The 24,972-nt window shown below is 43.5% G+C and overlaps 1 protein-coding gene across 1 annotated transcript in view; it reads right to left on the bottom strand.

Moving 5' to 3' along the window:
* LOC145399746 (uncharacterized) overlaps positions 1 to 24,972 on the bottom strand; it is a 241,072-nt gene that overhangs the window by 115,043 nt on the left and 101,057 nt on the right. Inside the window, exon 2 of the mRNA XM_080272294.1 lies at positions 21,904 to 21,966. Coding sequence (XP_080128420.1) covers positions 21,904 to 21,964 — 61 coding nt within the window. The 5' untranslated portion in view covers positions 21,965 to 21,966. The remainder of the gene's footprint in view (positions 1 to 21,903; positions 21,967 to 24,972) is intronic.

Below are 24,972 nucleotides of genomic sequence, written 5' to 3'. Positions count from 1 at the left end.
TCTCTCTCTCTCTCTCTCTCTCTCTCTCTCTCTCTCTCTCTCTCTCTCTCTCTCTCTCTCTCTCTCTCGGCCTAAGCGTGGAAAGTACTGAAGGTCTTTTTTTTTTTCTTCCTTCCGGTATTTAATAATGTCATGGTTGAAGAGATTTTCACACTAACACCTTTGCCGCCCGTATGAGTCCACGAACAAAATGTAAGTGATAACAAATTAACCTTGGCATTACAAAGTATATCTTCATCCATGGCGTAATAAATGAATGTAACAGGCTTCTGGATGATGCCATAAGCCGTGCCTACATAGACTGATTTAGATGTAGATGAGATTGCTACGTGTCAGCCTGTCGCATTCCCCTCAACACATTGCCATACCGTTAACTAAGACACCTAGAGTAACCTAACTTTCCCTACATTCGTGAAGTAATAATGCCATAGACGAAGTGCTGGAGCAGTGCTGAAGAGGGCTGTACTGAGCATTACTCCTTAGCATGAGTGAATGAATGAATCGAGTGAAGATAAAATGTCTTCGCTCTAACTTTCAGTTACGAGATGGCTTTATGCTCTTGACGTAAATCATATAATCCTAATATATATACAGAAAAAATATAACATACAGGAGTAAGAGTAGTGCTTTTATTATCTTAGTATTTCATTTCTTGGGGGAGAGTTGCTTCTACTTAATTTCCTGTACGGCTGATTGTGGAAGGATATGGAAACGGGGGAGAAAATTCCTGGTTTGTTTTCCTGTTTTTAAACTTCTGTAATTAAAGTGTGTGTGTGTGTGTGTGTGTGTGTGTGTGTGTGTGTGAGAGAGAGAGAGAGAGAGAGAGAGAGTTAATGCAGGACCATAAGGTAAGGAGAGTAGGGCCTGTGTGGTCATTCTCTCTCTCTCTCTCTCTCTCTCTCTCTCTCTCAAGGTCATTACTTCCACCATCACCACAACAATAGCCTATCATTGTTCTCAGTTATAGTTACACCATTGCAATTTCATCCCAAGTGTCGCTACCACCATCGCTACCATCATCCCTACCACCATCTGCCATCACATCCATAACCACTATCATTTTCACCATATCTACCACCATTTCCTCCCATTAACACCATGACCACTACCATCATCGTCGCCATCAGCTCTACCTTCACCACTACTGTATCACCATCACTACCACTCTTACTACCACCATTGCCATCAACATCGTCGCCACTTTTACTATCATCACTTCCATCATCTCTTATCATCACACCTACTGCCACTATAATCATCACCATAACTACCACCAGCTTCTCCCATTGACACCATTACCACCATCGGTACCACCACCATTGTCACCATCGTTGCTACCACCATCATCTTTCATCACAATCTTATCACTACCACCATCGCAGCACAATCACCACCATCATTACAACTACAACTTCCATTATCGCTACCACCATCAGTCTCAAAACGGCTCATCATTCTCTAGCACTGTTTCCCTGCTACCATCATCGCTACCAACATTATCGTTTCTACCATCATCTGCCCGTTCCCACCATTTCTGTTTACAACACTCCCACCACTACCACATCTACAACTATTATTCTCAGCACTATCATCAAAACAACCACTACTACTACTACTTTGTTTCACCACCTCACTACCATTATCGCCTAGTCTACCATCATTACTAACACCATTTCCACGACCATTTCTTTCGCCACTTCAGCCACCGCTACCACCATCACCACCACCATCGCTACCACCATCAACACAACCACTACCACAGCCACAACAAGCGATGCCAGGGTTTCATAGTTTACGGTCAAATTGAGTTAAAATTGACCTTGACCTCGTGACCTAAGTTCAGAATTTTCTTACAGGACGAGTAGGAAGGTAAAGGAAATTTTGTAGGGAACATGAAGCTCTTTGGTACCTTGTCTCCATCTTGTTTTAGTCTTGAGGGTGGTGGACGCCTTCGCGTGGCGGCACTGATATGGCCGAGGAGTGGACCTGCCTGGCTATACAGATGTTCCTCAGTTACCTCCCTATCCCCCAAAAGGACGATGGTAGACTGCGAAAGGTGGGCATCCTCTGCCTGTAGTCCACCGGGTTTATGTTTAGGTGGGCCAGGAGTATTATTATTGCCACTGCATTATGATTCAGTGATGGTGTGTTTTAATTACTGTGACATTGACCTTTGACTTTTTCCGGCCAAAATTTAATCATTTGTTCCTCTGATGGTCCTCCCTCATTATTCCACCACAACCACCACACTTACCACCATTCCTACCGCCATTGCTATCATCCCATTACCACCATCTCCATCACAGTCTTTCACCATCAGCCACCATCGCCACCACAGTCCTTACCATCATCAATCACCATCACAGCCACCACACTACCACAATCAAACAACATTCCCACCACCATCATCTAATATTCCTACCGCCATTCCTGCCACCACCGACCAACATACTTATCACCATCAACCAACATTATTACCGTCATTCCTAACACCGTTAACCAACATTATTGCCACCATCAATTACCATTCCTACCATCACCATCCAACATTCCTACCACTATCAACCAACACTTCTACCATCATCAACCAACATTTTTACCATCATCAACCAACGCTCCTACCACCGTCAACCAGCATTGCTATCACCGTCAACTAACATTCCCTACCATCATTCCTACCACCATCAACCACCATTCCTACCACCGTCAACCAGCATTGGTATCACCGTCAACTAACATTCCCTACCATCATTCCTACCACCATCAACCAGCATTGCTATCACCGTCAACTAACATTCCCTACCATCATTCCTACCACCATCAACCAGCATTGCTATCACCGTCAACTAACATTCCCTACCATCATTCCTACCACCATCAACCACCATTCCTACCACCGTCAACCACCATTCCTACCACCGTCAACGACCATTCCTACCACCGTCAACGACCATTCCTACCACCATCAACCACCATTCCTACCACCATCAACCACCATTCCTACCACCGTCAACCACCATTCCTACCACCGTCAACCACCATTCCTACCACCGTCAACCACCATTCCTACCACCGTCAACCACCATTCCAACCACCATCAACCAACATTCCTGCCAGCACCGAACCGGGGGAGCAAGACAATAATGCAGAGGTTAATGTAGATCTGAATATGTATGATCCGTATACACACATACCTACACAACACGCGCTCACTCACGTACACACAACACAATACGTTCACATACAACACACAACACACCAGACACATATCCACACACACACACACACACACACACACACACACACACACACACACACACACACATCCATATACATTCCCAGATGCACAAGCGCACACACGCACACACACATTTACACTCATACATGCACACGCTCACGAAGTATACTCACATGCGGCACACAGATCTCGCTCTCTCTCTCTCTCTCTCTCTCATCCATAATGTTGAGAGAGAGAGAGAGAGAGAGAGAGAGAGAGAGAGAGAAGCAACAGCAGAATTATCAGTTATTCAGGGTCGGTAAATGAAGATGACGGCAAGAAGAATGAAGGAGAGAAATGAGAAGTGAGGGAGGAATAGAGAAGGTGGAGGAGGAGGTTGCGAGAAGGAAGGAGGGAGAGGAGAGGAAATAAAACTGCTTTGATGGATGAGCGGATGGTTAGAGAGATGGATGAATGGTCTGGCAGCTGGATGGATGGTTGGATGAATAGGAGAGAGGTGGAAGGGTAGAAGGGAAAGGGGAGAAGGAAGAAGGGATGAGGAGGGATGGAATAGTGGGAAGAGGAGGGAAGGGAAAGAGTTAATAGGATAGAGAGTGGAAAAAGATGGGAAAGGGAGTATTAGGAATGAAGAACAGAGAAGAGGAGAAATGAGAAATGAAAGGGAAGAGAAGGGAAGGAGAAAAAGGGAGGAGGAGGAGGAAGAAGAAGAAGAATGAAGGTGGGAGAAGAGAAACGGGTGATGGAGGGGTGTATAATGGAAGGGAAAGATGGAGGAAGAGGGGACGAAAGAAGGAAAAAGAATAGGAGAAAGGAAAAGAGGAAACAGACGAATTAAAGAGGAAGAGGCGAAACGAGGGGAAAGAAAGAGTGGAGACAGAGAAGGAGAAGGAGAAATATTAGATGGGGAGGGAGGTTAATGAAGATGAGAAGCATTGGAGATGTGGAAGAGATGGAAAGGAAGACAGAGTGAGGACAAGAAAGAAAGAAAAAACTGATAAATAAGGGAGAAAGAGGAGAGAGACAGAGAAGGAAGAGTAGAATAGGAGAAGAGACGAAAGAGCACACAGATGAGCGGGGAAACGGGGAAAGAAACAGAAAAAGACGAGACCAAGAGATAATGGAGGTAAAGGAAAAATATTAGGATAAAGAAGGAGGAAGAGTAGATGAGGGAAAGGAAATGGACAGAGAGGAATATGTGGAGAAGAAAGGAGATAAAGGAAGACGAGAAAGGGGTTGAAAAGGAAACAGGGGAGGATATGTGGAAGAGAGGAAAAGGGGGGGGGGGCATAAGGCAGAGGAGAAAGGGAAGTGAAAATAAAAAGTGTGTGAGAAAAAAACTGGCCGAGTCGTGCTAAGTCTACTTAATCTTATTTAACGTTCCAACTTGGCCAACTGCTGACAACAGGGGGAGGCAGGGAGGTAGGAAGGGAGACGAAGTACTCAGGAATATAGGCAGGGAGGAAGGCAGGGAGAAAGGAATGTAGGTAGGGACAGAGGAAGGTAAGTAGGGAGAAAGGTGAGGAGGGAGATGAACTAAAAAGAAATGTAGGCTGGGAGAGAGGAAGGGTAGGTAGGAGAGAAAGCGGGCATGGAGGGAATTTATCAGGGAGATGAAGTCCTTGGGAATGTAAGCAAGGAGACAGACAGGGAGAGAAGAGATTGGGACTGAAGAGAGACAGGGTGGGAGGCATGTAGAGAGAGGTGGGGGGAGGGTAGGAAGGGATGCAGGAGAAGAAGAGGGCAGAAAGCATAGAGGTAGGAGTAGGTAGAGGCGGCATAAGGGATTAACCACGGGTAGGTCAGAGTGAGGCCGACAGACCTGATTCGACCAACATGGCGGCGACCCCATTGACAGCTGTCTGACTTGGTTCCGCTGACCAGGCGCGAGTGTTTTCTTAGTTGCAAACAGAAAAAATGAGGAAGAAAGTAGGTTATGAATGGAAGGAGAAAAGAAAGTAGTTAATGAATGAAAAAAAAAAGGAAGCATTTAAGAGCATAATGGTAAAATGAAGGATGGAAGACAGATAGATGATTTAAAATAATATACATCAGCACATTATGAAAAAAGTTTATATCTATTATTCTATATAATATTCAGCTTGACTTTACTAACTCCAGTCATATACATAATGTACACTTACAAATTATAATTCACTCTAAAGATACTCACCGGTGAAATGTAATGGATGGGTCAGATTTCTTATCTCCTCTTTCTTTACACCCAAATGCGGCACAGGTGGTGGGCATTTTTGGAGTCTTAGGTTATTTGATGGTGAGTTACAACTTAGGACAGAACGTCTCACACCCACAGCTGAACTACAACTAAAACCAGAAGTAGAATGAAGTCTACTTTGTTTCTGGCATTCTTCCTGAAGAATACCAGGTGGACACACAGCTGGAGGTATTAAAGGCTTAATAATCTCATGGCCACACCCACGGAGGTAGGATTAGGACTCTTACCTCTATGGGCACAGCCATAGAGGTAGGAGTGCACAGCAATCTTCTTCGTCGAGTAGGTGTTGCCGTGACCTCTTGACTTGACCAATATGGCCGTTTGACAGTTCTCTGGCTTCACCGGAGCCTTCTCACGCCGACTCTACCCTAATCCTACCTCTATGGAAGAAAGGAAGGAATGTTGCCAGTTATTTTCAGCACGCATAAAAGATTACTCTTTGTACAAGCCTATTTAATTTACCTTAGCAATATGGGATCCTGTTTTCCTTCATTGTACAGCAGGTGGCATCCCTTTACACGCACAAGTTGCCAGATAGTCCAGGAAAAATATTCCATGTGGATACTGGTATATTTTTATTGTTACTAATGGCACATATGTAAAAGTATACGTTTTCTGTTGTATAATTATTTATTACAAAGGCGTTGTTGAACCTCTTCCTTATTGATTTATTTTGCAATTACACCTCAACATCCCCTTGTACTGTATATTATCGCTGTCGCTTTATTATTAACACAGAGTACAATAGAACAGTGAAGTGAAGTGTGTAAATTAAACCACCAAGAAAATAGGCCCTGTGTCACCTATAAATTGAGTTCATTGGTAAGCAGCTTCACTTGCTCGAAACGCGTGATTTGTTCGATGACACGAAGCACGGGGTTAGAGCCTGACGAGCCATTAAATGTTTATGATTAGGCAATACCATCGTGCGACCGATAGAACGTGTACTTTTATTCACTTTTCAGTTAAGTTAATTTTGACGATTGACAGCACAGGAAGGGAGAATTACATGGTTTTGTCACGCTGAGGATTAGTCTCTTTTTCGTTTATCCATATGCACTTAATAATTACAGTTGTTTTTTTTATGTACTTATGCAACGATGTTTTTACAAAAATGTTCTAGTATATAGTTAATCGAGCTACACTTTCCGACATGCATCAGTTACTAGCCTGTTTCACTTAATAACTGACAACCCCATTCGTTCTCGTCTCACCACTGAGAACAAGAAGCACGTGACTGTTTAATGCTGAATAGAGGCAGTCTGCTGTGATATATGGTGCCAGGTGCTTCACTTGTGCAATATAGTCACCAGTATGACCTGGTATGTTTATTTACCTGTGAGATGTGGGTGTATCGGAAGAGTGGCTATCGTTCTATGACCATATAGGAGTCGTCACCCACAACACTGTCAGTCAGTTGTGAGAACTTGAGTGTTGCAGTTGTTTGGTAAGTGTTCCGTGCTTCTTTATGCTGTATAACAAATGTCCATGGAACTTTACCTATTTATGTACAGCTGCGTTCATTACTAGGGATACGCGCCTTCTTGTGTTTTCCACTTTGGTATCCACTGCAGATGGGATGGTGAACTATGCGATATGCTGCCTGGTGCACTGAACGCCAATGCATCAGCCGGTAAATGAAATAGTTCTGCATCTCATCAGGTGTGGACGCTGCAGGAGATGACACGAGCAGAAGTGTAACCCTACATATGAACGTGGCTGTATTTATCCTTTGAGTGATTATTGAATTATAAATATTGTATAGTTATTTCATGATCTAGCATATTTATACTTGTAACTGTAGTTTCTATGCAGTATGAAGTTATAAGATGAGGTTTCCACTTTTTTTTTATTGAATACCTAGTGGAATGAGTTATTATATATTATTGATCTTCTTGCAGCTTACTGTTATCAATCTTACATTTTGTATAATGTAGTACATCTCGTGAAAAGACGTGGATAACAACCATACCTTGATGATTGATATGAAAGGGTAGTTTGTGACTTTTGGGAATTTTTTAACGGTGCACACGGTTATTCACCTTCCAAAATAGTGATATGTGAGGCAGCACAAGGGAAGGAAAAAAAAAAAAGAGAAAGGGAGGAAGAGAGGGAGTCAAGCGAAGAAGGAGGTAAGAATACAGGAAGGGGAAGAGAGGTAGGATTGCAGGAAGGAAAGAAAGAAATGGGAGAGGGAAAAAATAGGAAGGAAGGAAAAGGAAGAGGAAGGAAGGAAAGGAGGAAAGGATATAGGTAGAAGGGAGGGAAGAAAAGAGGAGAATAGAAAGTGGGAAGAGAGGCAAGGAGATAGAGAAAAGAGAAGACATTGAAGGAGGTAGATCGGGATGCGGGGAGGAAAGGAGAAACGGAGGGAAGGGGGGAAAGAAAAGCAGAGATGAAGGTGGGAAGAGAGAAAGGAAAAATACCCGGAGAAAAGAGCACTGAAAGGGAAAAAGAAAACAAAGAACAGGAGGGAGAGAGGGGCATCTAAGAAAAAGCGGAGGAAAAGAGAATGCTGACATGGAGAGAGGAGGAAAAAGAGTGATAGAGTAAGAGGGGGTAAAAGATGAGTGGAGAGAAAGAAGGGGAGGGAGAGGAGGAGATAAAACCGAAGAAGGATAACAATAAGAAACAAATAGATAGACAGGTAGCTAAGTAGGTGGGTAGACGGACAAATAAGAACAGGTAGGTAAAGACTGACGTTTAAATAGGTAGGTAGATCAATAGTTTGATAGACAGATAGATTTTTTATGCGTGGAAGAAGGAACCAAAGGCTGAGCCAGCAGAACGTTCCTTCCAAGAAAGAAAAAAACAATACAAAAGAGGGTCAAATTCAAGCTCCATTCATTTCGAGATGCCTGGACACACCGCGTTTGAAAGACTTGAGATCATAGGAAGTAGGAAATACAGACAGAGGGAGACAGTTCCAGAGTTGACCTGTTGCATAAATGAAGGACTGGGAGTAACGGTTAACTATTGCATTAGAGAGTTGGACAGAAAAGGGATGAGAGTTTGTTGCTAGACGGGTGCTACGCGCCCGTCGTAGAGTTGGAGGGATGCAAAGAGACAGTTCAGAGGAGCAGTGACCATTGAAGTAGCGATAGAAAAGAAATAAAGAGGCAACAGTGCGGCGAAGAGACAGAGGTTGAAGGGAGCCAGTAAGAGGAGGAGAGTTGATGAGACGAATACCCTTTGACTCCACCCTGTTGAGAAGAGCTGTATGTGGGGAGCCTCCCCACACATGAGAGTTGTACTCTAAACAGGGGCGAGTAAAACCCGTGTATAAAGTCAATAACTGTGCAGGGGTAAAGAAGGCACGGAGTCGGCTTAACACACCTAATCTCTTGGAAGCAGATTTTACGAGAGATGCATTATGATCTATCCAAGATAAGTCCCGTGTGAATAAAACCCCAAGCATGTTCAGGCATGATGCAGGACTGAGCTGGATATTATTAAACATAAGTGGGTACTCCTGTGGAAGATTATGACGGGTTGATAGGTGTAAAAACTGAGTCTTTGATGCATTAAAAACAACAAGATTATTTTTACCCCAGTCAGAGATACGAGCCAAGTCAGACATTGATTGATAAATAGATAAAGAGAAAGACAACAGACACAGATAAATAGATAGATAGATGAATAGATAGATATAGAATGTTTTACAATATTAATGTTAGCGTACAGTATTTTTACCCATGCTCCCTTTGTACATCGAAATATGTCACTATTTATCTACCAGTAAAGTTAATCTATCTACCATCTCACTGTCTCTTCTCTCTTGTCTATCTGTCTGTGTCGATCTGTCTGTTTATCCAGCAACACTAAATTATTCTTGAACCTGCTTTTATCTTTGTCTGTCGATCTCTGTCTGTCTTCTGATTATCCATCTCATTAACTGTGTGTGTCTATTTTCTATTTATTTATCTCATTAGCTATATCTCTCTTCTGTTTGTTTATCTCATCAACTATACACATCTATCTGTCTTAAGGCTATCAGACCATTTATTTATCTGCGTTATACCTGTCTGTTAATTTACCTGTATGCCCTTTAATCATTCACTATCTTTACTCATTGATCATTTCTTGGTTAAACCTGTCTTTCTACCATCTGTCTGTCTGTCTGTCTTGCTATGTGTCTGTGTGTTTGTCCTTCTTTCTCTGTCTGTCTGTCTGTCTCATTTATCTTATCTGCATATCCAGTTTATTTGTATCTGTTTGTATATCTGTCTGTCTATCTGTCTGCCTGTTTGTCTGTCTGTGTCTCTATCTGTCTGTCTGCCTGTACCTCCTGCGTCCCTCCTCTTCCTCTTCACTACCCTTCCAATCTTCCACTTCACTTGTTCCCTAACTCAGTTTCTGTGTCCTTCTCTCTTCCTCTTCCCTCTTCTCTCTCTCTCTCTCTCTCTCTCTCTCTCTCTCTCTCTCTCTCTCTCTCTCTCGTGAGGTTTGTATCTTAACCCTTCTGAAGAAAATCGTAAGACGGAAGCAGAAATTTATAAGAAAGAAATCTTGGTACTGAAGGAAGAAAAGCCCCCCCCACTCACGTCCTCCTATCCCTCTCCCCTACCTATTCTTCTTGCTGCTCCCTCTCCCCTATACGTCGCCCTCCTCTCCCCTACCCCTTCCCTCATCTCTTTCCTTCGTCCCCACTTCGCTCTTTCATTCTCTTTCCTCCACCCCTCTTCCACTTTCACTGTCCTTTCCTTCCCATTCTCTTCCTCACCCTCTCTCCCCTCTCTCACCGTTTCTTCCCAGACATTCTCTTTTCTCTCCCATTCTTCTCTCCTTACCATCTCATTCTTTCACTCCCATCCCTTTCCCACATGGCACCTCTCCTCCTCTTCAGTCCTTCCTCTTTCCTCATCTTCATATTCTTCCCTCTTTCACTCTTCACCCACCTTCTTGTCCAACCCATCTCCCCACACTTCACATCTCCCTATCCCTCCCTCATTGTCTCACCTTTATTCTCTCCTCTCCCAACTCTCCTTCATTCGTTTCTCCATCCCCATCCCCATTCACTTCTCCATCCTCCACCTCCACTCATTTCCCCACCTCACATCCACTCATTTCCCCATTCCCAAATTCCACATACTACTTACCAGCATCTTTTGCGTCAGCTCATTTCCCTCCCGTCTCCCTCTCCACCATATCCCCTCGTTTTCCCCCACTCCATTTCCTCCTCCACCCTCTCCAACCTCCTCTTTCTGAATATCCCTCCCTCCCCTCTGCTTCCACACCGCTTGCTGTACGTCTTCCATCTCCTCCACTCCCACTCCACTGCATTCCCACTCCACACTCATCACCCTATTCTCCACACCTCAGCCCCATTCCGCCCCACTCACCACCCCATTCCTCATTCCTCCCTCCACTCCCACTCTTCATTTTGCACTCGCATTCTCACGCCTCACTACCACCAATCCTCTCATTAACCTTGTCAGTATCTTTCCTAAACGTTGCCCCTCTTCTGATCAGCGATGGTGGTAGTTGTGGTAGTAGCAGGAATGGTTGTGGTAGGGCTAATAGTTGTGACAAGGGTGGTAGTTTTGGTATCAGTGGGGATATTTGTGCTTTGGGTGAGAGTAGTGAAAAGGATGAGGGGTATTTGTTCGGAATCACGGTTGTGGAAGGATGATTGTGGTACATGTGATTGTGGTACATGTGATAATTGTGGTTAGTAGTGGCGATGGTGGTAGCAACAGCAGCAATGGTAGTAGTAGTAGTAGTACCGAAGTATTAGTAATAGTAGTAACAGTAGTAGTAGAGGCGTGGTGAACTGGAGGTAATGGCATGATGTGATGGTGGTGTCGACTGTGTAGTAGTGGTAGTAGTAATGATTGAAGTGGTAGTAGTAAACGCAGTAGCACAAGCAATAACAATAACAACAGTAGTATCAGTAGTAATATAGCGTACTGGACATAGCGGTTTGGGAGATTGATGGTATTGGTGGTGGGTATTGCGGGGTATTGGACATGAGGTGCCAGAGGGCAGTGTTATTGATGTGGCCGTGGTGGATGTGGTTGACGAAAGGCAGGTTGTGGTGGTAGTGGTCGTTGAGGTTAGTGTGGTAGGGGTGGTGGTGGCGGTGGTGTGAAAGTTATTACTGTGGTGATTGGTGATGTGGTAGTGGTGTTGTAAGTGATATAATGATAGCTGAGTTGGGGGTACTTGTAGATAATGTGACGGAAATGATGTGGTTGTCATGATGGTTGTGTTTCTTGTGGTAGTGGCGAATGTGATGTGATACTACTTGTGGTTGAAAATGATGATGAGGATATTGTAGTAGTGGTAGACAGATAGCAGTAGCGGTAATTTGATTGGCAGAAATAAATTGTTTTATCAGTATTAACGATAAATTAGCATACGGGAGCGTGCTAAATCTATCAAATTTATTAAGCTATTCCATTAAAATTTGTGTCTAAATCCGCTACGGTATTGGAAAACGAGAATATTTTATCCCAAAAAAGTTTGTTGACAGGTGTGATGGTGGCAGTTTAGGCAGATGCGCTTTTGTGAGCCGATTGTTGAAGGTAAACATTGAGCCGCCATCTTGACTTGAGGTGTGAAGCTCCACGGCTAGCCACTCTCACCACTTCCACTCCCCCTTCAGCCCTGAATCCCTTGCCAACAGTACCAGTAATGGGTCAGGAGCGAGTCTCAGCCGCCTAAAGCACCATTAGGAGAGAGCCATTAGTCGATGAGGAGGCGGAGAGGAGAGAGATAAGACGAGAAAGGCGGTGGCAGTAATGGGCGGGAAACCGAGGCTCGTGAAAAGAGTCTCTATGGGATGTGACAGCTTGGGAAGAAGCGGTTAGGCGCGATTGCTCCATCATTTAATTTTATTTTTTGTTATTAGAAAAACGAAAAAACGGGTGAGTGGGGTAGCACTTCCGTGAAACCTAGAACAGTAAAAATATGAAAATAAAAGAAATGATGCACCGTATTAAGGGAACATACGACACATTTTAAGTCAAGGATGTTTCAGAGTATCACAACTTTTCCATACCATCATGACTATAATTTTTTGGGGGAACTGGCTATTCATATATAAACGTAGTATTGGAACTTTAATAGCCACTGTTTCTGCAAGTTACTTTGACTTAGATTGCGAATACGATTGTCGAAAAAGGCGACTTACGAGGCCCAAGTGTACGTGTATGTTTTCAGTAGGGCAACATCAGCATTGTGCAAACAAACGCGGTAGCACACACACACACACACACACACACACACACACACACACACACACACACACACACACACACAATCAAAACTCCTAAAAGAGAAAAATATAGCCTTCCCAACTAACCAACCTCCCACAATACACCCCATCCCGCAAGAAAGCGTTCAAATGGGCAGAGAAAGAACGCAATTATTTTGATCCTCCACTACGCAAGGTGGATGTAACACACGACCCTCTTATCTCGCCGCTGCAGGGCTCGCTGTGCTCGCCGCCTCTTAAATCAGGTTTGTATACTGGAGTTCATGGTTTGCCCTCTGTTTTGTTATTCTTTGTGTGTGTGTGTGTGTGTGTGTGTGTGTGTGTGTGTGTGTGTGTGTGTGTGTGTGTCTCTCTCTCTCTCTCTAGGCTTGCGTTTGTGTGTACCTCCTCCTCCTCCTCCTCCTCCTCCTCCTCCTCCTCCTCCTCTTGACTCAGGCTTGTGTGTTTTTGTGGGTTAGTTTTTTCATTAGCTCTTTTTTTTTTTTCCCCCTTTTTGTGAGTGTTTACCTTGTTTGTTCGTACTCTAAGGTTACACTGGTTGTTTGGCACGTGTTCTTTACCTCTCCTTGATGTTTTTATTACTGTTCCTTCGTATTTTTTTATTAATGGCATTCTTGTACGTTATTCTGCATGATTATTGATGTTGATTGAAATAAAATGAATCTGAAAATTATTGCAGTATAGTTTTGACACAGAATCGAGTCATGCTTCGTAATTAGACACCCGCCGACTACTTCCGGCCTCTGAATGTGAGACAGGAACTAGTGAAGCAGTAGCGAAACACTCCCCTAGCAGATGCCGTAACTGTGTGTGAGAAGGGATGAGAAAATGGGAAAGGAAGGTTAAGGAAGCTGATAGTTGAGATAGACAGCGCTTGTAAGGATGAAAGAGAAGGATGGAACTCAGTATGGATGGTAGGAAGGGTAGACAGAATAATGGAGTTCGGTGAGGCAGAAAGGTGGACTGAAGGATGGATTTTAGTATAGAAGGTAGGGAGGGAAGATAGGGTTGGAAGGGAGGAAAGGCAAGGAGAGAAAGATGGCAAAAGGTGACAAGTTAAGGTAGTTAAATGTCTGAATACGTCTTCATTATTATATTCCTAACATTCATTGGGTGATGAGATGGGAAACAGTCCAGATATAAACAGAGAGTTGCATTAGTGTTCAAAAGGTAAGATTTGTTTTAAGCTTGTGGTTTGACATATACAATTAAGAAAAGCACAACAGATAATTCCTAATACCTCGTATAATGTATGCATTCAAGAACTGTTTATTATTATTATTATTAGTAGTAGTAGTAGTAGTAGTAGTAGTAATAGTAGTAGTAGTAGTAGTAATATTGTTAGTATTATTAGTAGTATTTATCATCGTCTGTGTCATAGCTGTTATAGTAACAAGCATAAAAACATTAAATGGTTCTGGTAGTGGAGGTGTTAATGGCACTCACCGTAACTATAATAATTAACCCATTAGCTCTCAGGGTTCCTGACTGAGGGAACGTGCTGGAAGGGTACTGAGCAAACTGCCCTCCGCCTATCTGCTCATAGTCAAGAAGCTAATTATTAGGTCCCAACCCCGGGGATCCCTTCATTATTAACTTTTAAAAATGCCCAGTCCCTATTACTGAGGGCACTGGGCGCAAATAGGTTAAGATCTTTATATAATTACTTAGACTTGGTTATTACGGTACTCTCTCTCTCTCTCTCTCTCTGGTCGATATAACCCTAGCAAATCCATCCCAGCTAACGCCAGACGATTTTATGCAGCTGAGAGTGAGTCATAGGAGCCTGGGAATGTAAACTGGACTCTGTAGAACTAAATATAAGGAAATTTCTTGATCTAAATACTCAAGGTAGAATGTTATGGTTATTTGTCCTAACTAATGTGGGGGTTTTCAAGTTAATCTGGGTTTATTCCACTTCATTTATTAATTTATTTACTTTTCCATAATTATCAGGCGTTTGTGGGGTAGGGAGGCAAGGGGAGGGGATGAGGGAGACAGGGAGATTGAAGGAGGTAAAAATGATGGAGATAGTTGGAAATGAGGATGGTAGGGAGAACAAAGGAGAGGGAAAGAAGGATGAGGGAAGTAGGAAGATGGAGGGGTTGGGAGGGTGACGAAGTCGGGAGGAAAAGTGAGAGGGAGGGAGAAGGAAAGAGGTAGAAATGAGGGTGGGAGGTAAGAAAAAGGGGAAGTGTAGAGGAAAGGAGGGAGGAAGGTAAGGGGAGGTGAGTGGGAAAGAGGGAAGGGAGGGAAGTGAGGAAAGGAGCGGGAGGAACACAGCTCAGAGGCAAAGGATGGGAGGCATGCTGGAAGGAGGGAGGGAGGAAGGGAGAGAAAGGGGTGGAAATAAAGAGATAAGGGGAGGCAGAGGGGAGGGAGGCAGGTAGGAAAGGGGGGGGGTGTTAGGAAGCAGGAGGTCGATTTACAGTTGGTAGGGAGGAAAAAGGGAAGGGGAAGGGAGGGTTTGAGAGGAAGGAGGTAGGAAGAAGGGGGAGGGTTGGAGGCAAGGAAGAGGAAAAGGGAGGAAGAAAGGAAAGGAAATGGGTACAGAGAAGGTGATAAGGAAGGATGGAAGGGGGAAGGAGAGAAGGATTAGATAGAAGGAAAAGGAGGTAGGTCGGATGGGAGAGAGAAATGGAAGTAGGGAAGATGAAAGAGAGAAAGGTAAGATGAAAGACAAGGAGGGAAGTAAGGTGGGATAGAAGAAGGAAGGGAGGGAAGTAGGAATGAGGGAAAGGAGGAGGCAAAGGCAGGAGGGAATGGAGTAAAATGGAATATGTTGGAGTAAATAGGAAGTACAGATAACAAGAGAAAGACAGACAGAGATTAGCCACGCCCACGGGTACAGGCAAATGTCAGAGGCTACCTACGCTCTCAAATAAGCTACATACACACAGAAATACACATCCTTTTATGTACACACATAAATCATGTACACAGGCTTATAAGTTTAATGATACTCGCACATACTGTACATCCACACACCTTCCCCCATGCACACAAACGCATCGGCGCACATGTACGCACACCCACACAGATGCATAAACAGACATACACACACATACGTACAAACACGCACATACACAAATACACATTTTTTGTCATTCTCGTACACATATTTCGGTACATTTACAGTTACACACAAACACGGACGGACGTTCACATACTGACATACACACATCGTACGAACACGCACATACACAAATACATTTTTTGTCACTCATGTACGCGCATATTTAGCACATACACATTTACACACACAAACGCGGACGTACATAAACATATACAGGAACATAACGCATACACATTCATACATACCCACATACGTATAGATAAGTACAGTATATATATATATATATATATATATATATATATATATATATGTTTGTATTATTTAATATACCCACTTAAAGGTCGCCTTCGGCGGCCTCCGCTAGATATTAAGTCCTATCTTCAGTCAGAAATGAATCATGGCTTGGGAACCGGTGGGTCGATTGGCCTGGAAATTGTTTTATGCTTCAAGTTAGAGCATTTTAACTTACCTTGACCTAACAAAAATATTTTCTGTTTTACGGTAACAAACACAGAAATTGGATCATTATAATATATATATATATATATATATATATATATATATATATATATATATATATATATATATATATATATACAGAGGAGAGGGCATACATCGACTTGAAGCCTCAGAATCTTTTAATAAAATTTGGAGTAGCGTTTCATCCACTTGCCATGACTTTTGTGTAGGAATTAACTTCATCCGTCACTCACTCACTTTCACTCTTGCTCACTTTCACTCACCCCCACTCACCGGTGCTTGTACGTACGAAGAGGGGCTAGGATTTCACACACACACACACACACACACACACACACACACACACACACACACACACACACACGAGGGGTCCCATTTAATATCATCATCATCATGACCCGATTCCCACTAATAATCGTAGACTGATTAAGAACCAGAAAGAGAAAATATGCAAACAAAAAATCCACCAGTAATCATCATCATCAGCCAACCATATTATCACCATTGTCCCTTAAGTCACCTCACGTATGGAAGCGACAGCAGAGCAGGAGTGGAGGGTACTACCGTAAATTCACAACTATTCTACCAACTCTCCTCATTAATGAAAACGAGCGTAATTCAACGACCGGGTACTGTAATAATGCCGGAAATACCTCGTCCATTCGTCCGGTGGAGGTAATGAAGGGAGGTCAGCGATTGATAGCATTCACAATTATCACCCCAGTTGTTTCGTGTATTAAAACGGAAGTCAGCGAATGGATTTTGTGATCACTTAAAAAATAAACTTGCGAATTCTCCACCACTGAATAAATTGGAATACATTAACACTGCGGAACTATTACCAGTCCAGAATTTGTCTTCCAGTCCTCCCTATGTATGACAACGGGAACAGATGAACTCCATGGAGGGGGGGACTGCCCTAAATCCCACTCCACCCACCCATAATCATCATAATAACTCGTCCAAGCTTCCGTCAGCACCGCCGCTACGCCCTGCAAATGCTATAATGGATGCTAGATATTTTCCCCCAAATGTTGACGTCAAGCTAATTGGGTCATAATTAAAGGCAATTATCCTGTCACCGTTGTCACAGAAAAGGGGGGAAAAGCAAAAAATGGTGCGGGCATTAACAGTGGGAGGCTACAAGGGGAGGGTGGGAGATGGGCACGGGCTTTCGAAATTGGTGAACGACCGGAGTGAATTATGAGCGAAATATCCGGCTGTCCTCCACATACTATTAAAACTTTGGGCCTACTATTTCATCTGGTTTAGACTTATATGGCCCTAGTTTGGTCGGTAATTCATAGAACATCGTTGTTTTGGATGGCGCGAACCAGCTGACGGAAAAGGACGGGCACAGAAAACTGGCTCGAGAGCGACGGGCGACTGTGGAGGAATGAGGAAATGCGAAGACTTGTATTATTACTTACCATAATCTTTTCACTTTAACTTGGCCTAAAATTGCCATTCGTCAACCTTCAGTTCTGCTTAGTAACAGTAGATCAACACTGGAGCATGATGCTAATCCCCACGAAGCGCTTTGGAGATCATGAAGAGCCGCAGTACTCGTATTGTTATCACCCGCCTGGAGAGGCGATAATGTAATCGCCTGCGTCTGTGTGTATGTGTCTGTCTGATGTCAAAATATCTTGTAATCACGCGGACAAATTGTAACCAAACTTTGTGGGCAGTATTCCGGGATATCAGGCTTGTTGGTTAATGATTTTCGTGAAGCTACTATGATATGCCTCTGATTGCCAGAGGATTATTGATTTTTTTTTTTTTTTTTTTTTTTTTTTTAGACAGGAACGCAGAGAGACACTGAAACGCAGCAGGCGACATCCTAAGACTTTGTTTCGATTTGGCGAACCTGTGATGATATACCTCCGATTGCCAGAGGATTACTGATTTTTTTTTTTTTTATTTTTTTTTTTTTAGTGATGGCGGGCGGTATGCATTCGTGGGCGATTACTTTGGTTTTTATCTTGTTCTGCCATTGATGTATGCGAAGTAAGCTGCAAAACGAAAATCTGGGCCACATTAAGGTGAAATAACTATAGATAGTAGGCTGTTTCATCGTTCACTCAGTTCTTTTTAAGCTGTTTTTTTTTTTTTTCTGATATTTTTCATTTTTCTGTGGATCTTAGTAGTTTTTTCCTCTGCTGAAAGAAAGAAGAAAGTACAAAAGATGTTACCATACCATAGATGTTAGGCCAGTGCTCATCCTCTCTCTCTCTCTCTCTCTCTCTCTCTCTGTTTACAGTATGTTTTGCAGTTTTCTCTGTCAACACCTTTTATTTCTCTGTCTTTCGTTTCTCATTGGCGCACATCCAACGTCTCTCGAATCTTTGCTTTCCGTGTATCTCTGTATCTTTCTAGTTCTGTATTTTCTTTACCTCCCTATTCATTCCCTTCTATGTCAATCGTTTCTTTAGCCGTTTCTCATCATTTTTTTCTCTTTCTGATTTCCTTGGCTTGTTCCTTTCTTTTTATTTTTTATTTTCACTCAGTTCTTACTTCTTTGTCTTGTCTCATTTCTTCGTCGTTCATGTTTCTTTTGTTTCTGGGTCTTACTTCCGCCTTTTCATTTTCTTTTTGTCTTGTTTCTGTGCCGTCTGTCCCCTGTCTTTGGGTTCTGTCTTACTTCTTTGTCTTCTTTTCGAATGTTTTTGTTTACTGTGTTTCATTATTTGTTCTCTATTTCATTTCATTGTTGTCTGTCTCATATCCTTTGGCGTCCTGTTCCTCTTTCTTCTGTGTTACGTTTGTATTCTTTGTCTTTCCAGTCTTAATATTTCTTTGGCTTCTGTGCCTCACTTTTGTTGCCTTCTTATTTCTTGCTTGACACCTAAAACACACCCGGACAACGCAAACAGAAAAATATAAAGTAGACACGCAAAATAAGCACTCGGCACACACACACACACACACACACACACACACACACACACACACACACACACACACACACACACACACACACATGCTCAAACCCTAGAACAGGATGCAGACCCGCAAAGAAAAAAAAATGGGTCTAAAACAAATAACTAGAGCAAGAAGACAAATTGACCCACACACAGAGAAATACACAAACAAAAAAGAATTAGAGCAAAATTAAATATACCCGGTGTACATGTGAAATAGAAATAAAATCTGTAGATATGTATACCTTACACACGCACACAAACACACACATACATACATACATACTGTACATACATACATACATACATACATACACATGTTATGGATAGATAGATAGATAGATTGATAGACAGATGAAAGGTTGATATTTAAAGAAATAGTAAATAAGGTTAAAATAAATATGAGTATGATCAGTAAGAGAAGTGCAGAAATAAAATAATGTGAAATTAAAAACAGTAAGTAAATGATACATGAATATTAAAGTAGATAATGTATAAATAAAAATAATCAAATTGTGTTTAAAATAATCAAAGTAAATCATTAATAAACAAAAAAAAAAACACCCAAAGAAACACGTCACCTCTTCCACTCCCCTCCCCCCTTAAATCGCTCTTAATATAACGTAATTATTCAGCATATTTATACCCATCTGCACTTAATGGGGTCGTTACGTACACACACTGATGATGTAGGAGCTGCAGTACGGATTATGGTATTTTTTTTATACTGCGGATTAGAGTGCGTTAAGTAGGCCGGGATTAACGGGGGGGGGGGGTAACAGCAGAGGACGTTAACAGAATCAGATGGTCGCATTTGGTGTGTGTGTGTGTGTGTGTGTGTGTGTGTGTGTGTGTGTGTGTCTTGAAGTGCTAGGGAAAGGCTTATGTTTGAACGGTATGTCTGCATGTACAAAATGAATGTATTTGTATATGAGTGCATGTATGGATGTGCTACGATTGACTTACTGTATTGTTAGGGATATTGCTTTTTATGTGTCTGAGTTTATGCTCACACATGATACAAACACTGCGTACAGTCTCACTTGTATACATGATAATTCCCAACTCTATTAGACTCCCCTTTGAAATTAACGCAAAGAAATCACCTTACAAATTCCATTGTTACCCTGAAATTAAACCCAAGGCTGCTGGTTTTATGGGTTTAATATTCTCCATTGCCTTAGAGTTTACATTGGGGTTTATGGAGCCCCCGATATTTCTCCCTGGCTGCGTAGTATCCTTTCTTAATTGCCTGTTGGAGTGTGTACGGAGATTTTGTGCCAGTTTCCCCTCTCTTTGTCTTCTCGCTTTCTTTTCCGTTTTCTTTTGATTGCTGCCCGTTTTCCCTTAGTGTTTATTTGGATTAATTTGTTTTTTTCATTTTTTATACTCTCTCTCTCTCTCTCTCTCTCTCTCTCTCTCTCTCTCTCTCTCTCTCTCTCCTGTACCCTTCCTTGTTATTTTTCATTTGGTTTTCAATTATCGGTTGTCCCTCTTTCTTTTCGTTTTTATTATATCTAACATTCAGTTCCCCTTTTTTGCCATTTCTTTCATTCTCATTCTTCTAAATATTCTCTGTTTTTTTCTTCTCGACTCCTTCCTTCCTTCGTTCCTTCCTTCGATCGTAATTTTTTTCCCCACATATGCCGTCCTTCATCCCTCCTTCCTTCCCTCTCTTTTCATTCCATGCGTCCATCCTTCTTTCTTTTTCTCTCCCTCCAGTCATCCTTCCTTCTCTCCTTCATTTATCGCTTTCGCCATTCTCCTTTCCTTCATGTTTTCCCCGTTTTATTCCTTCATTCCTTCCATCTTCCTTCTTCCTCCTTGTCCTCCTTTAGCCATCCTCATATACTTTAAAAATTTTTTCCAGTTTTCATCCACTCCTTAGCAGCTCATTTCTACCTCCGGTCATTGAGAGAGAGAGAGAGAGAGAGAGAGAGAGAGAGAGAGAGAGGGAGAGAGAGAGAGAGAAAGGGGAGGGAGAAAACAAAATAGTACGAGAAATTTCTGAGAGAGAGAGGGGGGGGGAAGAGAAAATATAAAGTAGTACGAGAGAGAGAGAGATCAGTTCCCCATGGCCCCAGTGCTTTCCAATCTCCTATATAAATCCTCTTATAAGCACTTGGATTCCCCATTCGATATGGCATCGGTACATCTTATAGCATTGGACACTCTCTCTCTCTCTCTCTCTCTCTCTCTCTCTCCCGATTCATCCCTTTCTCATTTTCACTTCCTTTTCTCCTGATGTCTCCCTTTCTCCTTCCTCCTTTTCTTCCCCCTTTCCTTCTGACTTTTCCATTTTCTTCCTGTTGCCTTTCACCCTCTGTCCTCTCATCCTGCTGATTTTTTTCTTCGTTTCTTTGCTCGTTTCTTTTCCTTCTGATTCCCTCCTTCCTTTTTCGTCCTCCACCTGTTCATTCCCTGCTTTCTTCCCTCCAGTTCATACCCCCCTCCCCCTCACTTATTCTTCCCATATCCCCCCTTCCACCTCTCCTTCCCCCTCCACCCGTCTTTTCCTTTCCCTCTCCCCATCTCCTCCTCCTCACCTCCCATTCTCCCCTTTCTCTTCATATTCCCCTCCTTCCCATCCTCCCTTCCATTTCCCCATTCCATCCACTTCCCTCCCTTTCATTTCCCTTCCCCTCCGTCCATCATTTTTCTCTCCCCTTCCTTCTTTTCCTCCCCTCGTCTGTGCCCTCCCCCTCCCCTGTATACACGAAAGCACGTACATACCTGCAGCGCTGTGCACGTAATGCAGAACCAGGTGTACGCACACGACCGCTCTCAGCGCCATCTCTGAAAGAAAATGGGCATCTAATCAGTTTTCGTAAATAACAGTATAGCATATGTGAATGGTGGTAGTTGTGGGTGGTGGTAGTTGTGGACCGTGGTAGTTGTGGATGGGGGTTGTAAATATGTTGGTAGTTGTGGATGATGGTGTTGTGGATTGTGGTAATTGTTGATGGTGGTGGTTGTGGATGGTGGTAGTTGTGGATGGTGGTAGTTGTGGATGGTGGTAGTTGTGGATGATATAGAATTCCCTGTTATTAATTCTCTCCCTCTTTCTCTCCCCTTCTTCATTTCCTCTTCATCGTCTTCCTTTCATCACATTCTTTCTGCTCTCTCTCTCTCTCTCTCTCTCTCTCTCTCTCTCTCTCTCTCTCTCTCTCTCTCTCTCTCTCTCTCTCTCTCTCTCTCTCTCTCTCTTCAATATTCCTTTTCATCTTCCCTTCGTCCCCTCTTTATCAATATTTTCCATACAGTTCAATTACTCTTCTTCCCTTCTCCTTCTTCCTCCTCCTTCATCTCTTCTCATCCTCCTCCCTGGGCTCTTTTCATCCTAATCTTGCCTCACCCACCCACACACACACACACACACACACACACACACACACACACACACACACACACACACACACACACACACACACACACACACACACACGCACGCACGCACGCACGCACGCACACGCGCACACACACACACACACACACACACACACACACACACACACACACACACACACACACACACACACACACACTGACTCTCTCTCTCTCTCTCATGTCTTTAACCTTTCTTACTTTCTTTACCTTTTTTTCACTTCCTCCCTCTTTAATCCAATCTCCCCTTCTTTTTTTTCCTTTAATTCTTACCTGCATTTTTGTCGTTCTTCTTCCCTGCTTCTTTGTTTCTCTCATTTTCTCTTTTATCTCTCTCTCTCTCTCTCTCTCTCTCTCTCTCTCTCTCTCTCTCTCTCTCTCTCTCTCTCTCTCTCTCTCTCACCTCATTCGTGGAATGTAGGGGAGTTTGGCAGGAAAAATGGAGGCAAGGGGCTATGAGGGAAGGCAAGAAGAATGGAGGGAGGGAGGGAGGGAGGGAGGGTGGGTAGAAGGTAGGTAGGTAGGTAGGTAGGTAGGGGGAGGGTAGGAAGGAAGGACGCAGGTCGATAGATAGCTAATATGAAGAGAGGGTGAGTATATAGGTAGGTAGGGAGGGAGGGAGGATGGGTAGGTAGGGAGGGAGGGAGGATGGGTAGGTAGGGAAGGAGGGTGGGTGGGCAGTAGGTAGGAGGGAGGGTGGGTTTGAGGGTGGGTAGGTAGGGAAGGAAGGTGGGTGGGCAGTAGGTAGGTAGGAAGGGAGAAAGTGTAATTAGGGTGAACAGAGGAATACAAAAAAGAGCAAACAGCAAGACTCTAAGCTTCTTTCCTTGTTTCCCTCATACAAAAGATTAACAGGACTACTGCTGTTTGACTTCCTTTGAACTCTTTCCCCCTTTCCTTCTTCTTTCCCTCCCTCCCCCCCCCCTCCCTCTCTCTCTGTTTCCCTTCCTCTTCCTCTCTGTCTTCTGTACCCCTCCATCCTCATTCCGTACTTTCACATCGATAGGACCGTTCAGTGGAGGTACCCGGCTATGTAAACGTCCTTCAGTCCCCTCCCTATCCCTCTGAAGGTGGATGGTGATCTGTGGAAGAAGGAAAGTTCGGCCTCCAGTTCACCGGGTTCACGTTAATATGAGCCAGGGATTGCTACCACAACTACTACTACTACTACTACAACTACGACTACTACCACCACCACCACCACCACCACCACCACTACTACTACTACTACTATTACTACTACTACTACTACGACTACTACTACTACTACTACCTCCCCACTCTATACTATACTTCCACCTCCCTCCCTCCTTCCCCTTTCCCCCCTTCTTTTTCTCCTTCTCTGGCATCTCCTTTCTCCTTCCACCCTCTCTCCTCCCCTCCTTCCATCCTCTCTTTCCCTCCACCATAGTCCATCTCTCCCTTCTTTTCTCTCCTTCCCTCCCTTCCCCCTGCTCCTCCTCTGTACAGGCAGACTCTGAAAAGCCATGTTCAGTAATCAGCCTTTTGAGGAAGCCCTTAGGGAATGAGAGGGAGGAAGGAAGGAAGGAAGGAAGGAGGGAAGGAAGGAGGGGTGAATGTAAGCTGGAAGAAGAGAGCATTGAAGGGAGAGAGGGAAGGAGGGAAAGGAAGTTGAGAAGGAAGGTGAAGGAAAGAGGAAAGTGTTTGTGGGAGACAGGAAGGGAGGGAGGAATTAGGAAAGCATGGGAGGTAAGAAGGGGGATAGTGTGAGGGAAGGAGAGTGAGAGAGTTGGAAGGAGGGAGGGAGAGAGAAAGTGAAGGAGAATGTGAAGGAAAGGGAGAGGGAAAAATTAAGGGAAGGAGACAACGTCTTAGGGAGGGAAGAAAAGAGGGGGTGGAGAATGGGAGGAAGGGACAGAGTGTGAGGGAGGGAGGGAGAAAATGGAAGGAAGAAGGGAATGGCAGTGGGAGAGGGAGACAGGGTGGAAGAGTGTGTGAAGGAAGGGAGCAATGTAGAGAAGGAGAGATACAGGACAGGAGAGAGATGGTGTGGGAGGGAAGAAGGGAGAGTGCGAAGGAGACAGAGAGGGGTAGAGTAGCAGAGGGAGGTAGGAAGGATGGAAGAGAATGACAGGGAAGGAGGGAGAGAAGTTGGGAGAGAAAGAGGTAGGGGGAGGAAGAGGTGGACGGGAGAAGGAGGTGGGAAGTAGAAAAGAATGGAGAGAGATAGGAAGGCTGGAGGGTGAGAGGGAGAGAAAAAGAATGGGTAGGAGGGATGGAAGGATAATATTGAGGGAGAAGAGGAAAGGTAGACACAGAATGATAAGAAACGAACAGAGAAAAAGTTGAAGAGAACAGAGGAAGGAGACCAAGGCAGATGTAGCAGAGAAGGAGAGAGAAAGAAAAACAGGAGATAAACAGAAGAAGAGTAGAGAGAAGGAGAGAATGACTGAAGGA

This window comes from Coenobita brevimanus, chromosome 50, assembly GCF_032717465.1.
Source record: "Coenobita brevimanus isolate Jiangsu-jjx chromosome 50, ASM3271746v2, whole genome shotgun sequence".
NCBI lineage: Eukaryota > Metazoa > Arthropoda > Malacostraca > Decapoda > Coenobitidae > Coenobita > Coenobita brevimanus.
This window is presented reverse-complemented; position numbering and strand designations above follow the sequence as displayed.